Below are 16,955 nucleotides of genomic sequence, written 5' to 3'. Positions count from 1 at the left end.
ACTAAATAAATATGAATGACAAAAACTGTAAACAATGTTTGTTACGGAGTTTAGTTAAGGTTGTTATCACTTATTCTTACTATTTATTTTGGAAATTTACGTTAAAACGCCATTTTCTATTGTACAGTACGAAACAGTCACATTTTGCGCGGCAAATACTGACAATAACTAGGACCCTGGATAATCATAAGTGCAGTGCACCTGAGGTACTTTTATCCTATGACTTTATTAAAATACTAAAAATATCCTTCATTGATATTTGTATTAAAATTATTAAAATTTATTTATTTATTTATTTAATATAGTAAATGATATACAGTAATGATTATAGTGATTGTAATAATTTGTTCTAAATCTCAGTCAATTCCTAGCAATATAACATTTTCTCTATGACTTACGGGTTTCTGAAAAAATAGTTTCGATATAAATAACATGTAATATAATTATATGATTTATTATTTTACGTTTTAAAATAAATTAATTCACAAGTCATTATGCTTGATGATTTCGTTTACAAATACAATATTCGATTGAGATTGATTAATCAACGCGTTTTTTTGATATTTTCTTTTATTATTAACTTCAAAATTTCCATGATTATATTTGACTTTAAAACTGCTGTTTTTTCTTATCGGATCGAATTTATAATCGGGAAATTTTAAACGATGTCTCCTGTCTCCTTCAGCTGCCAAGATTCGAAAAAAATTTTTAATTCTTGGAGGCTCGTTGCGCCACATTTCACTAATTTCTTTGGATGCTCTTTTAAGATCATTTGGTAATCCTAACTGATTTCGTCGTTTTGACTCATTACGTCGATATAAAATGTACGAATTTTGACTTCGTGGCGGTTTAAATTTATGCTTTGTTAATTCGGATGGGGAAGATAATAAATTATCAACTTCTAAATATAATTCACATGGTGGATTCTTAATGACTTGAAGAAATTCCGATTGATTGATTTCTTCGTGAAGATAGTTTCTACAATTTCTTTTCGTGGATGATTTATAATCAGGTAACATGGTAATAAAGGTATTTTCCATCTTTCTTTTTTTTTCAAAAAGAAAAATTCAAGAAAAATATTAGAGTATGATATGATTTTTATTTTTTTAGATACATTTCTTTTGATTTGTAACCATATTTATATCAAAAAATTTCAATGATTAAATGATTACTAATTTTTTGAATAGCCGAATGAAAATTCGAATTCGGGGATTAGATTTGTTTCGTAATAACAATAATGACATTTTTGGTATCTCTTTGTTTTTTTTTATTATATATTTTATATATTGAAAAGACAGTTTTAATTTTTTAAAGTAAAAGACAATTTTCGTGTTACCTTATTTTTTTTAATTATTTAACGTGTAAGATCAATTTTGTTAATATGAATTTCGGAAAATTTTTTTTATCAATATCAACCTGTATTCCTTTTTTGATCACATTTTGTCATTTTACAAAACTTACAATAATTGTTAATTGTTTCCAAAAACTCTCATCTAGATCTACATTTTTAACCTCAACGTAATAAGAATCCGCAGTAATGAATTTAACATTGTACAAAAATGTCAATTTTTACAAATTTAGTATAAACAAAACATTTCGTATTACACTCGGTCATTAAAGTTAATGAAGTTAATGATAACCAATCAAATTCATACACGCTTTCTTTATCGACAAATATTATTACAATTTATAATAAATATTGTTAAAATGATAAAAAAGTTCAACATTTAAATTCCGAGGAAAAATATTGTGTGCATATATAGAATACACATATAATACATATAATGAACATTGAATATCATCAAGTTTTGATTAGTATGGATTTAATTTAATTTCATGGGTTAAAGTTAATTAGAAATTTCCAATATACATTCATACCATATATGATTGATATATATAATCTACAAAAGGATATTTTGACATTTTGAATGGACAAATGAATATTATTTTCACACATAACACCAAATTTATTATAATTTACATTAATGCATAAATGATGAAAAACAGGTATGACTTACGGATTAACGGCTGAAATTTATAAATAATATGTTTCAAATAAATATTCAAATAATATCCATTTAAATCCTAAAATAATTATATCAACCTTTCACAATATAATGTTTCAAAAATACTTTTTCACATTCTGCAAGGATTTACTTAACTCCATTATTTGGCGTAGTATTTCCAATAGTGAATAAGGAGAGAAAATACACAAACAAAAAGCCAAAGAAAGGGGAAATATGATGCTAAACATTTTTAGAACAAAATGTACTACGAAAGCTTTTTTTAAACCATGCAAAAAAATTTTTTTTTTGTTTATTACGTCTAAATAAAGATAAATAATAATACATGCATTGTTTTCTAAAATGATCATATGTAGTAATGATTACTTTCTTTCATAGCTCTAGAAATTTTATTTTGTCGTTTTTTTTTTTTTTAATAATATAATAATTATTTATTGTTTATTTATTTATACATTAAAAAAAAAATTATATATATATAGATATATATGTATGTATGTATAATACATTATATACATATATATATATACAAAAGTATTCTTTTAAAAAAAGTTCCTTTTCTTCTTTTTTTTTTATAAAACAAAAAAAAAATGACTAATGAATATGATTCAAATTTTCCTAATGACTTCAACTCTCGTATGGTCCAAACTCAAAATAATAAGGATTTTGGATTAATTCAAGCTACACTTCTCGATAATCACAATTTATGTTCCCAAAATCAAATTTCGACTCCTCCTACTTCCCCCTTTTTATATGCTTCTTATGAATCTTCTTTATCTTGTGATACTTCATTTTCTTCTTGTTCATCATCATCTTTATCTCCAATCCTTACTCCAACTACTTCTTATCCTACTTTAAATTCTAATCCTTCTTTACCTACCAGTCCTTTAGAAATATCATTAGTAAAAATGGAACAAGATTACGAACATTCTAATGATTTATCCTCACATTTATATAATAATCCTTTGGTTCAAAAACAAATTTCTATTACGACCTCAAATGAATTATTATCTTACGAACAATATAATAATAACAATAACATTAAGGATAATGCATTTAATATTAAAACAACAACTTATATTCAAAATATTAATAATCAACAATTAAATCAACAAATTCAATATTATATTAAAGAACAATCAAGAATATTATCATTAATAGAAATTCAACAACAACAATATTTAAAATGCAAAGAATTTAATGATGAACAATATAAAATTGATCCTGAATTTTTAAATTCGAATTTAAATTTATTTAAATGGACTTTTATTAAACCAAAATTTCCTTTATTATTCGATCAAATGTATGATAAAGCAAATGGTTGTTTCTTTTTAACTGGAATACCTGTTGAATTCATTTTTGATTTATGTAAACATGATAATCAGCAGGATTTATTAACCGAAGATTTCTTGCCATTTGATAATAGTAATAATGAATTGTAAAATATATTATAGACAATTTATATTTTATTTTTATAATGAAAATTTTTTATTTATTATTTATAGAAAAATTTATATAGCATATGTTTTTGTTGTACAATAAGGATATATAAGTTTTCTCTTCTTTGATTGAAATTGTAAAAAAGTAATATTTGTGTAAATAACTTTTTTAAAGTAGTAATAATAATAATAATAATAATAATATTGTTATTATTTTGATTGAATTGCTTGCCAATTAAAATAAACTAACGAAATATTTTTAGATATTTATTATAATTTGATATTTTTTAATAAGTAAATAAATAAAAATATAATAAGATCAATAAAATTTTCACTTTTGGAATGAATTTTTCACATGTCAAAAGAATTTAGTTTATGTTTTTTTTGTTTTTACAGGATTCTCTTCAGTTTTTTTTTACCCTTTTTTTTTAAAAAAAAAGGGTAAAAAAAAATATATATATATCATTTTATTCGGTGAGTTCCTGACAATGATCATCGTAACTTCTTCCTTGTTTGAATTTCACCCCTAACTCTTTATCATATTATTTACTATTTTTGATTTTTTTATTGACAAATCCCTTTTAAGGATTACTTTCTTCTTTTTTTCTTCACAATGCTTTATCTTATATAGTTACTATATACTATATCTATTATCCCCAAAAACAAAACTAATGTATAACATCCAACCATTATTGGTTCTGGCTAACATAGATTTGTACTGTAAATAAGTAATAAATATTTACTGTATATTCGATGTATCAATGAATAGTTGATGGTTTATATTGCGAAGAAATGGAAAAGAAACATGGGAAAATATAGTGAAATGATCGGAAAAATGAAAAATAAATATTCACCAATGCCTCAGAAGTTGGAAAACCCTCAAAGGGGAGGGAGCATCGGTGTATATGAAGTTAGATTTCTATGTGTGTGATGCATACTGGCATACACCGATGGATTTTATACTTTTTTTTTTATACCGGTGGACAAAAAAATCCATCGGTGTATACATTGGATAAAACCAAGAAATCCGTTTATTATAGCTTTCTAATATTTCGTTGTGCAGTATGAAAGTGAAGGGTCGTAAAATTAGGCAAAAAATATTGATACACAAAAAATAAGTTCAATACTAATGCTAAGTTCGCATTGGATTTTTTGCGTAATTTAAGGAGTTGCTTAGGGTTAGGATTAGGCTAGAGTTAAGAGGTTAGAGTTAAGATTAAGGTTAGAGTTAATATTATGTGAGTATTAGGTTAGAGTTAGGATTATTGGATACTAATCTTAGTACTAACCCTAATCCTAACCTAATTTTATTTTCTGAAACAGAAAAAAATTTTTTTTCGTAGCCCATGCATATGTAACATATAATTACATGTCATACATAATAACTGAAAGCGTTCTTATCGTTTAATACGTTATATAATCCGTTATATACATTTTATTAATAATCTTGTTTTTTTTCCAATCGGATTTTTGATGCGCAGTAAATTATATTGTACTTTTGTTGACGTTATTTGGACTTAAATTTAATGATAGCTTTTGCCTTCCGTTAGAATTTGATGTCAGTAAAGACCTTATCAGATAAGAATTAACATTACGAATACTCTATAAAAATTTTCTCAGAAAAATGATCACGTATCTGAGTTTGTTCGGAATGAAAACAATGAAAACTAGAAAAATATTCATTTATCGGAGTTTTTTTCCAGAATTTTTTTTATAGGGATAGGATTGCAGTTATTTCTTAGTTACTTTATGGTAAACATCACGGCAAGATATAACATAACAAATAAAATTTTTTTTTATATTAAATCTATCTTGTTCTTAGTTTGGCCAAAAATTACAATTTGGCCAGAGTTAAAAGGTTTCGTCAAGTAACACCGACCATCTAGTACCCTTCCATACCACCATATTAGGTACGAGGTCTCACTCAAAGGCCACTACAGCCCGCGGAATGGTAAAGTCCTGATATATATTATATGATAATCGATAAATAAGATAATTTAGTAAATTTTTTTATATATATTGCCTTATATTTAATAGGGCGCGTAGTCTATTATTTGGTTTATCATCCAATAATATTATTATCTTATTTATAATTAGTATATAGAATTTAATAAAGTTTAATAAACAACGTGCTGCTTCAATTTGAAGTCTCTTTGCCGTAAAAAAAAAAAAATAAAAAAAATATTATTACTATCGGTTTGACGGGACCGTTCATGTAATTTTTACAATAAATTCCCGCCATTATTCAATAATTTTATTATTATGCTAGTATATAGTAATATGAGATAACCGACCAAATAACAATTGTATATTAAATCTTCATGATTACTAACCGATAATAAGATAATTGAATATAAAATATAAAAAACTTTATTAATAACTGATATTTACATATATTATTAGATCAATAAATCCAATTAATTAATTTATTATAAATTTATAATATGCTAATGATTATTTCTAAATAGCATAAAATATACTGTCTTTTATAAAAAACCAGGTTTAAAAATTGAGATAATACTTATGGCCAAAATTAAGGCGCAACTACTCCTGGACTGACGGAAGATGGTGATATAATGGGTTTTGGTACGAAATCTCGAAAATCATTTGAATGACTGACACAAGACCGACAACAAAATCTTGACAAGTCAAAATCCGACAAATCAAAATCCCGACAAATCATTATACCGACAAGGACTTGTCAGGATTTTGGATTTGTTGTCGATCTTGTATTAGTCTTGCAAGTTGACTTTCGACATAATAATGATATATATGGTAGCGAATCATATGAAAAATATGAAAATGACTGATCATAATTATGATAATGAATATGAAGGGGATCTCTATGATTAATGAAGATGTTATATTGGATATGTGATGGGTTACTTTTTATGAATTTTGGACAAATTTATCCTAAACCGGCTTAATTCTACCAAATTAACTGTGTACCCGGATTTTTTAAAGTGGGTACGTTAAAAAGGGGATATTTTATGCAGTGTTAAACATTAAACTTAAATTTAGTTCAGAAGTACAAAACACGTTAGATAATGCGTACACGATTATGGTTACAGTACGTTTCACCAAAACCATGGACATTTCGCCGAATGGACATTTCGTCGAGTTCTTTTTCCGAATCGTCAATTTTGTCGAAGGATATTTCGCCGAAAGTGCATTAACAATTCGATACAAAGAAAATAAAAAATGGTCAAAGAACAAATTCTCTTTAAACTATTTTATGTTTTGGAATATTATGATTTTGTTATTTTTATTTAAACTTAAAATAAATTTTCCATATGGGGTTCCTTGGAATGACAGATGATGTGGGAAAAAATTATATTTCCTTTTACTATTTTTCGATCTAATAAATTCCGCGAATCACAAATAATCTAATGTAAAATAATTCGTTTATCTTGTATAAAAGAAAAAGGAAAAACAAAAAAATTCCTTCGTCGATTTCCATTCATTTATAGCATAATTACGTTGCTTTCAATTTATAAACACGAAAAAAAAAATTGATGGTATAAATGGCTTCGACGAAATGTTCCTTCGACAAAATAGTCGTTTGGTAAAATGTTTGTAATGGCAATTCAACGAATTCCCTTCGGCGAAATTGCTTCGGCGAAATAGCTTCGTCGAAATGGGTTCGGTGAAATGGACTTTGGCGAAAAAGTCCCGATACCCACGTAAATCATTTCATTTCATTCTTGTCTATTTTCTATTATACTGATATTGGAATCAATTATACAAGGTAGGATTTATTTATAATGTAGGAAATTCTGTAGGTATTAACCATTTAATTTATTTTCGCGTCATAATATATCACGTGAAGAAGTGATATACAAGAATTTTTGTGACATAATTAAAGCTTTGTAAGATAAAAGCGGAATTATAAAAGTGTCCTGCAAATCTATCAAAAATTAACTAACCTTTTTTCACTTCTTTGATAAACAAATTGAAAGGTTTCAGCTGGTCTTTTAAGGAAGAAAGAAAAAGCCATTTTTTGATTTATGTTACTTGCGATACTGTAAATCTTAACTAGTTATAATTAATTAATTAATTATCAAATAAAGGTAATAAAATTAATTCTTGGCAAACGCTTGGCAAATATCATATGATGTATGATAAGTATCGTAAAGCATGCGCTTACGGAGATTTTCTTGTTTGCCAATTTATTATTTTTCTTTGACACTCTCGAAGTCTTGCTTGCTAACACTTAACAGTACGAATATATATATATATTATATTTACTTGTTAGTATTTCCATTATAGAAACTTCATACTTTGTAATATATATTATTTTTAATCGCGAAAACTTTGTTACATAAACAATTCTCCTAATAAAAGTTCAATGAGGAGTATGACAAGATGTGACGTAAGAGTGAAAAGTGATAAAGATCGGAACCATTACTGATTATAATCGTTACATTTCTTTATAATTTTTATATGAGAACCAATAGAACTATTACCATCATAATCTATTATCCGAAAATATGTATCACCGGGTAATATTTAAATCATTGTATGTTAACTATTGACAAAAATCATTTTTTAATGATTATCTAAATAATATATTTTGTAAATATAATTTTTCTTTGTTTGTTTATGGTTTCACGTTAATGAAATCAATCATTCGGAAAAAAGTAAAAAAAGTTAGACGATCGTTTGGTACTAGAAGTTTTCGTTCAATAGTAATAAAATTTTTGGTATATGTATGTTAGAGTTAATTTTTTTTTATTTACATCGTTAGTAACGTAAAATAAATAACAAAATGTAAAAAATTTCATTTAAACAAAAACTTTTTTTTTAAAAAAAACAAATACGGCAATTTTTGAATTACACAAGAAAATAATAATAATAATAATTAATGTCAAAGAGTGAAAATGGAGAGAACTACTATTTGTACGACCAAACAATAAAAAAAAATGATTGATTTAATGTAAATAGTATTATCATAGAATGAAAAAAAAAATAATAATAATCCAAATAGTGAATTGCCGGTATATAACATAATCTTTTTTGGAACATTCCATTTTTATCACTTTTTATTTTAATTATACCTATTATATCTGCAAGTAATCATGTCGTGATAAATTGTTAGTACCAAATATTTATTTTTTTAAATCGGAGTTTTTTTTATTTAGGAATTTACTGTGGTAAATGTGGTAATCCCCCAAAAAATTCAGATTAGGTAAAAAAAAAGGGTATCTTTTTTTTTATATTTCTAAAAATAATTTGTTTTATTAATTTGTCATTATTAAGCCAAAAATATATTGTATTACCCGAACATAAGGAAATTTCTTTCTCTTAAAATAATCTAATTTGGAACGAAAAAAAAAAAAAAAGTTTTTATGGTTTAAAAAAAGTTTAAAACTTTATTTGCATAATATTGTTTTTTTTTCTTCTTCTTCTTCTTATCGCTGACCCTTTTCCTTCCTTTTTTCCCTCCCCCCCCAAAGAATTAGCTCTTTTTTTTAGTAATAATTTTCAATATAAAGAAAAACAAATATTAAGTTACATACACATACATATTATTTACTAACAAAATATGTCGAATTCGATTAGAAAAAAAATTCTGGTTCTAGTAATAGTATTCATAGTAACTTTATTAATGACAAGAATATACTTACATGTATATCCTGATTCGGAACTTTTTAAAGGTAGCGTATTATTTTTTTTTTATTCTTTTTAAATGTATAAGTGAATTTTACTAATTTTTCTTTCTTTCTTTGAAAAAAAAAATATATATATATTATTTATCTTAGATTATGAGTATGAAAAATTGAAAGGAAATTATACGAATGACATTAAGGATGATAAATACGAGGGTTTAGAGGATGAAGAAACAGATGAACATTTAACTAATGATATTTTACCTACAATTATAACAGGAGCGAGCAAAAATCATTTTTGTCCCTTAAAAAGTTTTCTTTACACTATCCATGAGACAATAAAAGAGTCCCAAACTAAGACAAGAATAATTGTATATGATCTAGGATTGTCAAACAAACAAAATGAAGAGCTAAGTGATTTACAAAATAAAGGATATTTAACAAAAGTGGAATTATTTGATTGGTCAAAATATCCATCATTCTGGAATATAAGTATTGCAAGAGGGGAATACGCTTGGAAACCTGGAATGATTTACGAAATATCACAAAAATATCCTGGTGTTATAATTTGGTTGGATAGTGGAACCAAAGTTCAAGAAAAATTTTTTCGAAATGTTAATAAATTTTTAGATGAAAGTAATGGATTCGTTTCACCTTCATCACCCGGTTTAATGATAAATTGGACTCATCCAGGAATTTATGATTACTTTAATGATGATCATACAAAATATGATAATTTACCAAATTGTAATGGTGCAAGTATAGCATTTGACACTAAACGTACTCAATCATTGATTGATTCTTGGTACGAATGTGCTTTAGAAAAAGATTGTATCGCACCTCCTGGAAGTAGTAGGGCAAATCATCGTCAAGATCAAACTTTACTAACTTATCTTGCCGCCAGAGAAGGAAGGATTTGTGATCAAGACAGAGGTTATTTTGGTTTTCATATTCATGATGATAGTAATTGTAAGAAAGAAATTAAACAATATGAAAGCGAGCATAAGAACATTAATTAATATATATATAGAGTATATATTGACATTAATTTCAAAAAATATTTATTCCATCCTACATTAGAGTCATGATAAGGACTATAAAATATAGTCGTGATTAAGGACTATAAAGTATAGGACTATTAAGTATAGTCGTGATATGGACTATAAAGTATAGTCTGGATATGGACTATAAAGTATAGTCGTGTAGATTTTCTTTATTATATAAAATAAAATGGGTTGAACCTTTTTTTTGTAATTAAAATAATTTATATATATATATGATTTTATAGTTTTTTAACAAATAAAATATTTTTTCACATGAAAATTCTTTGATTTCCTATTTAATTTTTATCCTTTACAAATTTCGTTGGAAAATTCTATGATTTCCTAATGAGTTTTAGATGCTTTATAATCATTAATTATTATTTGAAATTCTGAGATTAAAACAAAACCAGTTAAATATTTTTAATTATTATTATTTATTTAATAAGAAAACAATTTTACGTTTGTTACATAAGTCTGCTTGCTAAACGTAAACTTAATTATTAAACATCTGTTATTTAAATGACGTCGAGTTGTTACGTATCACGAGTTTACGAACGAGCATCAATGGTACCAAAAAAATTTTTTTGTTTAAAAAAAAAGAAGTACAAATATAATGCATCAATAAATCACCACTTTAATTAAAAATTTTATTTCATTCATCGTTTTTTTTTTATTATTATTATCATTTGTTTAATACTTATTACATAATAATAATAATAATAAGACCTGGGCGATTCCTTTTTTAAAAATATACGTTTTTTAAAAAGGAAAATTTCAATGAAGTAAACTGAATTTATTTGTTTTGAGCGATGGGAAAAAGTGGGAAAAAGTGGAAAATATGTATAATATTGTATTATGTATGTATAAACAAAACAAAAAAAAAAATATGATTGAGATGATAAAAAAAATTATTCACAAATGAAAAAAAAATGAATGATTATGATTTTTTTTTTTGATGTTAAAAAAAAATTTTGAATATACAAAGTGTTAGATTAAAAAATGACACCCATTAAAAAAAATGTTAATTAAAAATAAAATAATTATTATTATTGAATTGAAAATATATAACAGTTTACGTGACCCGTTTCACGTACCATCATTTTTTTTTTTTACCAATAATAAATTGAAAAAATAATATACATAAAACTCTCCGTGTAATCCTTAATTATATTACAAGAAAAGCTGTTCATATTATAACTGAAAGAAAAAATAAAGGAGAGGCGAGATATATTGTAAATAATGCAATTCGAATGAAATTGGATAAAAAAAGGTTTGTTGTAGTTAAATGTTAATAAAGTTAGGAGGAGGGGAGGAAGAAAGGAATGTTGTGTTTTTTAAAAATTTTTGTTTTTTTTTTAAAGGATGTAATTCATTAAGGTTTCTGCGCAAAAAATCTTTGCGTTTTAAATCCACTATCACATTCGGTTACTTCTTTGATAAGATCTTGTAATAAGTTATCAAATTTTTCTGAATTTATGCTCGTGAATTCTAAAATTGAACTTTTTAATGTTGAAAAAATTGAGATGATATTTTTAATACTCAATTCACAAATAGTTCCATTTTTTTCCCCATGATATGTTATCTTCTCTTCATTATGAATATTGATAAATCCATGTCTGTCGAGAATTTTAGGGATCTCACGGCATAGATACACATTGATTCCACGTTGACGTAATAACGCTTGATCTAATAATTTATAATTTTTATCAGAAAAGGGGAAAAGAGGGAAAAGGGGGAAAAATAATTAAAATAATTAAAATAATTGAAAAAATTATAACTCACATGAACTGCAGAAAAATTTCATAGTTGGACTAGGATTAATTATTTCATTATCATGTTCCATTATTTCAATCCAACCACCATGTTTCAATACTCTTATTAATTCATTATATAATGTTTTCATATTACAATATTTTTCTGACATTGTACTAAGCAAACATTTAAGATGAATAAAATCAAAGTGATTGTCAGGAAACGGTAAACCTGCTGAAACGTCAACTGATTCAAATATTACGTTCAAAGGATGAGTATCCAAAGGATATAAAGGTAAAATATCAATTCCTGTAAAATTAGATGAAGGGTAATTCGTTGCCATCTCTAATAACCAATTTCCTGATCCACAACCGACATCAAGAACTTCTGCTCCTCCTGATTTCAAGATTGATTCAACTGGAGAAGAAAAATGAGAATTCCATATTTGTATTTGTAAATCATGTTGTACATGTAACCTATCAAGTTCCTTCTCATCGCTTGGTAGAATATATTTATCGGAATCCTTTAAAAATTTTCTACCGTTAATAAATTTAAATGAATCGTTACTATTACGACCGTAACTAATTGGACATTTAGTTCTATTAAGTTTAAATTGATAAGATGGTGTGTTACCCATTATTTATAAAAAATAATAAAAGAATGTAATTTGTTCTTCAAATTAGAACAAGGTTAATAAAAAATTATAAAAGAATGTAAAAAGATAAATAAAATACAATATAAAAATGGTATAAAAAAAGATTTTTAAGGAATGTAAAATTTGCCGTAAAAGACAAAAAGAAATGTATTGTATACAAAATATGCTAATTAATAAATAAATAAAGCCCCAAAATGCAACCAAACTATTTTTGCAAGTTTGAGTATAAAGAAAGAAAAAAGTTTTTTTCCTTTTAATGGTTTTATATATATACATTTTTTTTACTAAAAATAAAATCTTACGTAACAAACTTTAAAAAAAAAACTGATACAAAAAAAAAAAAGATAAAACCGATGCCTTTTTTTGATGTGTAATAAGATAAATTTTTGAATAATTTATTTATTTTTATGTACCTCAAATAATGAATCTAATTTGTAAATTCATTGTTTCCATATACCTAGAAGACATTAATATTAATAATTTTCATTTGTGCTTCGAAACATGGTTTGATTCTTCTGTCATACAAGATATTATAATGATTCAATAATTTAATAATATTGTATCCAATTCATAATTTTTTTATATTCCTATTTGTTCCTTATTATATTTAAGGGCCCCAGATTTGCTATAACTTTTATATACATGATCCATTTTCGCATTATTTATCGTTCTCGTGTCACCTAAAATATGTCCAAAATTATTAATGCATAATGATTATACCAGTTCCGGGAAGAGATTGGGAAATCGTGGACCACTTACTTGGGAAATCAAAAATTTACAATTTATGTACCAACGCAATATAAAAATAAAATTTTCCGTTTTGTATTAGTCTTAGATCAAAAGAGAGAGAGAAAAAAAAAATTACCCCAATGAAAGATAATACATTTCTTTTTTTTATACGCCATTTACTCTTTTATACGCCATTTTACTCTTTTTTTTGCCAAATTAATCTTAAAACTGTGTAAGAAAACATAAACTTTTATCTATTTCGGTTGGTCTTACCGCGTGAATTACTTAAATGCATCTATTTAGGAAGAATAAAGATCCCTGTTTTTTACTAATACATTAACCGGACTGCGGTAATATGTGATGTAACATAACATTATATTAAAATCAAATGTATTATAACATGTTTGTTTCGATAATAATTTTAAAAGGCCCTTGCTGTGAAACAAAAGTTTCGATCTATATTATATCTGTTTGAACTTGTTACTGTTTGAAAAAAAAAAAAAAAAAATGTTCGGGCTCATCATTTACTAACTCTCGGAAATTTTTGAATTGTGGTAACGTAATATCTGACGTAAAAAATGTAAAATACCTGAAAATCGGCTTTTTCATTTTACATCGCATATATGCATAACATATCCGTTGCCTAATGCTGCAAATATATGCCGCAAATGAATAATATTAATCTTATTCAGGTAAAATTAAATTTTAATGTTTTTATAAAATGTCAATTTTTTTTTTTTTTAAACACAAACCGACTAATCAAATATCCGAAATACAACATATAATATTTTAATTTTTACGGGTTGTTAAAATATTATTTTTTTTTTCTTCTTTATTTAGGGGTTTCATGTATAAAAAATAAAATTTGCATGTCAAATAATAATAATAATAATAATCTCTTTTTATATTGTGATTATAATTTACGTTATATCCTAAAATGTGTTAATAATTTCTATTTTTATTTATTATATATATTAATCTTGAAACGTTTTTGATTATGTAATAAATGTTATATTCTAAAAAAGCAAGTTGTCAATTATGCTGTGTGGAAATCTATATAAACTAATAAACCATTGCCGTTCATTCTAGAATGAAACATTAATAAATAATATCAGCAGCAACAGCAGCTTTTTTTATTTTTTTTTTATTCTCAAAAGCTTTTGTTTTCGTTCTAATAAATCAGATAATCTTAATCAAATTTAACCAAAATATGGAAATATAAAAAAAATGAAAGCTTTTAATTTCTGTAGTGAAACAACAAAGTTAAATTGGGGGAGCATCTATTCGTAATTCTTCATTTATGATTTTCAAAGCCACAAAGAATACGTTACAATTACACAAAAAAGTCCTCATATTATCTTGTACATAAATTATATTGTTTTTATCTTGTACTCTGATAGTAAAACTTGATTTGTTTTGAAAGAAAAATATTTTCGTAAAATTGATTGCATTGATTGCAGAATCATCAAAAAAAAAAATATTTTGTACCACAATTTTATTGGATTCTTTGATTTACTTTCCTTACTTATTACTACTTTATTATTATTATTGCGACATTTATTTTCAAAAAAAAAAAAAAAAAAGATATTTTTCTATTAAAATTAATGACTAGATTAGACATTCGAACCAAATTTACCAAATTTTCCATTTTTTTATTCCGATAGAAAAAAAAGTTCACATTTCTCGATATAACGAACCTTCCTCCTTTCGGGTGATTTAAGTCGTTATACCGAAAGTTCGGTAAATCAAATATTCTTGTTATACCGAACTTAATATGTAAATTTTTTATAATTCGGTTTATCAATTTTTTTTTTTATAATAGACGCATTATATTTATAAAACATGAGCTACAGATAAAGTAACACACTTATTTGTAGACATAACGATAATAAAGAGATAATAAAAGGGGCGAAAAATTTGTCTTGATATTTAACTTGCATCTTGTTATCTTTACTCTCTTTGGTGAAGATCGATGAAAAATCGGCATATAGAATAAAATACTTGTTATTTCATGGGTATCAAAAATCGGTATCGGCTTATTGCGAATAATATAATATAACTGGTTTACAGCTTAAAGTCGGTATAGCTACTGTATATCACGAAATTTATAATAAAATCGGTATATACTATATAGTAGTAAAATTAATTATACGTGGATTTGGGTTGAGAAAAAAAATCGTAGAGTCAAAATCGGTGTTCTGACTGTATATAGCATGTATATAATATTTTCGATCAAGTTTTATATTATTTTTATTATATTGTAAAAAAAAAAATTATATTATGAACAAAATTTGAGGGAACATATAAAAACGCGCGAATATTAACAATTTTTGGTCGAGTTTTGAAATACCTACTAAGAGGTTTGTTTTGGTCCAAATTTGGGCTGTACAATGATAAACTGGACCTTCGATAAGGGTGTTATTTCGAATTTTTTCTTCTGAAACCAAATCTGTCATATCGTGATATACAGTAAAAATTTGTGATATTTTATAAATCGGATTTGATTCCAAAAAAAATGGTATTAATTTATATTAACTTTATATTAATTTATATAGAAAAACTTGATTTTGATCAAAATTAATCATATCGACTGGAATTAAGATTTTAAACCAAAATTCTTCTATGTAAATATCATATAGAATTTTTATTTTATTTTTAATTTTTAACCCCTCAATTAAAGTATAAAAATAGCTTTTTTTTTTCTTTGTAAATTTTGATATACTGGATTCTAACTTCGATACATTGATATGTCGAATATTTTGTTTTTATTATTATTTTTATTTTTAGCATGTATTTAATAAAGTTTTGCGTAAAGCTGTTTTTAGTATGTAGACAGACAAGTACAGAGGCGTAAAAAAATATAGATCAATTTATTAATACTACTTAGAAAAATATAATCTAAGCTATATTTACTACTACCTAATCCCAAAAAGGAATCATCATGCCTGTTATTTTTGAGTCAATAGGTTCGACCGGACTAATTAAGAGCGAGGAGGGGCAAGGTACTTTTATTTTTATTTCACAGAAAAATACGTTAACAGTAACGACTACAGGAAGTTATATTAGTAGTTCGAGAAGTAGTACAAAAAGAATTCTCTGGTGGAAAGGGAAGCTATAATACACGACACGAAACACTACAGCCCACACCAGAAAGGTAAAGGGCCAGTTATATTTATTTATTTATTTTATTTCTTAAAAGAGTGGTTTATCGGGATCCATCCCAAAAACAATCGTATGTACAAAAAAAGACAAAGAGGATTCTATGAAGATGGAAAATCGATATTCATCCCAGCGCCGGGACCTCACCCTTTCGATGAAGAGATAGGGTGGCCCAACCATTGGTTGAGGGCCAGATATATCGAACATGATATCCGATTTATCGCGATATAAAATGCCATCACGTGACCGACTTGTCTTTTGTCATATTTTTTTTACTTATTCCCACGCATTATATGTCTTATATGTCACATTAAATAATTTTCTGATGTCGTTCAGAGTAGCATACATGATAATTTTTGATTATGTGAAGATTCTTACAGATGTGTGCTATATACAAATAATGTGCGCTACTATTAATGTAATTTGTGAGCGGATTTAAGATCATGCGGAGATCACAGAGCCAATATTCCATTAATGTCATAATTCCGCCCAGAATGCAGATTAAGGTTGTACACGGCGTACGTTAAGGAAGCTCCATATCCATAATT

The 16,955-nt window shown here is 25.6% G+C and overlaps 4 protein-coding genes across 4 annotated transcripts; 2 read left to right on the top strand and 2 right to left on the bottom strand.

Annotated features, from left to right (window-relative positions):
* Positions 1-482: 482 nt before the first annotated feature.
* On the bottom strand, positions 483-1,040 carry OCT59_020364 (uncharacterized protein; the record flags this gene model as incomplete). Its single annotated transcript, XM_025310025.1, has 1 exon — positions 483-1,040. One exon carries the CDS (start codon positions 1,038-1,040, stop codon positions 483-485), a length of 558 nt encoding a protein of 185 aa, XP_025187139.1.
* Positions 1,041-2,438: 1,398 nt separating this feature from the next.
* Positions 2,439-3,740, top strand: OCT59_020363 (uncharacterized protein). Its single transcript, XM_025313543.2, has one exon. The coding sequence runs from the start codon at positions 2,612-2,614 to the stop codon at positions 3,461-3,463; it is 852 nt and encodes a 283-aa protein (XP_025187138.1). The 5' UTR covers positions 2,439-2,611; the 3' UTR covers positions 3,464-3,740.
* A 5,092-nt stretch (positions 3,741-8,832) lies between these two features.
* On the top strand, positions 8,833-10,406 carry OCT59_020362 (uncharacterized protein). The gene is made up of 2 exons (XM_025324275.2): positions 8,833-9,117; positions 9,223-10,406. The coding sequence occupies exons 1-2, from the start codon at positions 9,006-9,008 to the stop codon at positions 10,086-10,088; spliced, it is 978 nt and encodes a 325-aa protein (XP_025187137.2). The 5' UTR covers positions 8,833-9,005; the 3' UTR covers positions 10,089-10,406.
* Positions 10,407-10,877: 471 nt separating this feature from the next.
* OCT59_020361 (uncharacterized protein) lies at positions 10,878-12,746 on the bottom strand. Its single transcript, XM_025313542.2, has 2 exons — positions 11,895-12,746; positions 10,878-11,798 (listed from the first exon to the last, which is right to left on the bottom strand). Exons 1-2 carry the CDS (start codon positions 12,499-12,501, stop codon positions 11,485-11,487), a joined length of 921 nt encoding a protein of 306 aa, XP_025187136.1. The 5' UTR covers positions 12,502-12,746; the 3' UTR covers positions 10,878-11,484.
* Positions 12,747-16,955: the final 4,209 nt, after the last annotated feature.

This window comes from Rhizophagus irregularis, chromosome 3 (genome assembly GCF_026210795.1).
Source record: "Rhizophagus irregularis chromosome 3, complete sequence".
Taxonomy (NCBI): Eukaryota; Fungi; Glomeromycota; class Glomeromycetes; order Glomerales; family Glomeraceae; genus Rhizophagus; species Rhizophagus irregularis.
Note: the sequence above shows the minus strand (reverse complement) of the source record. Positions and strands in the feature narration are given on the sequence as shown.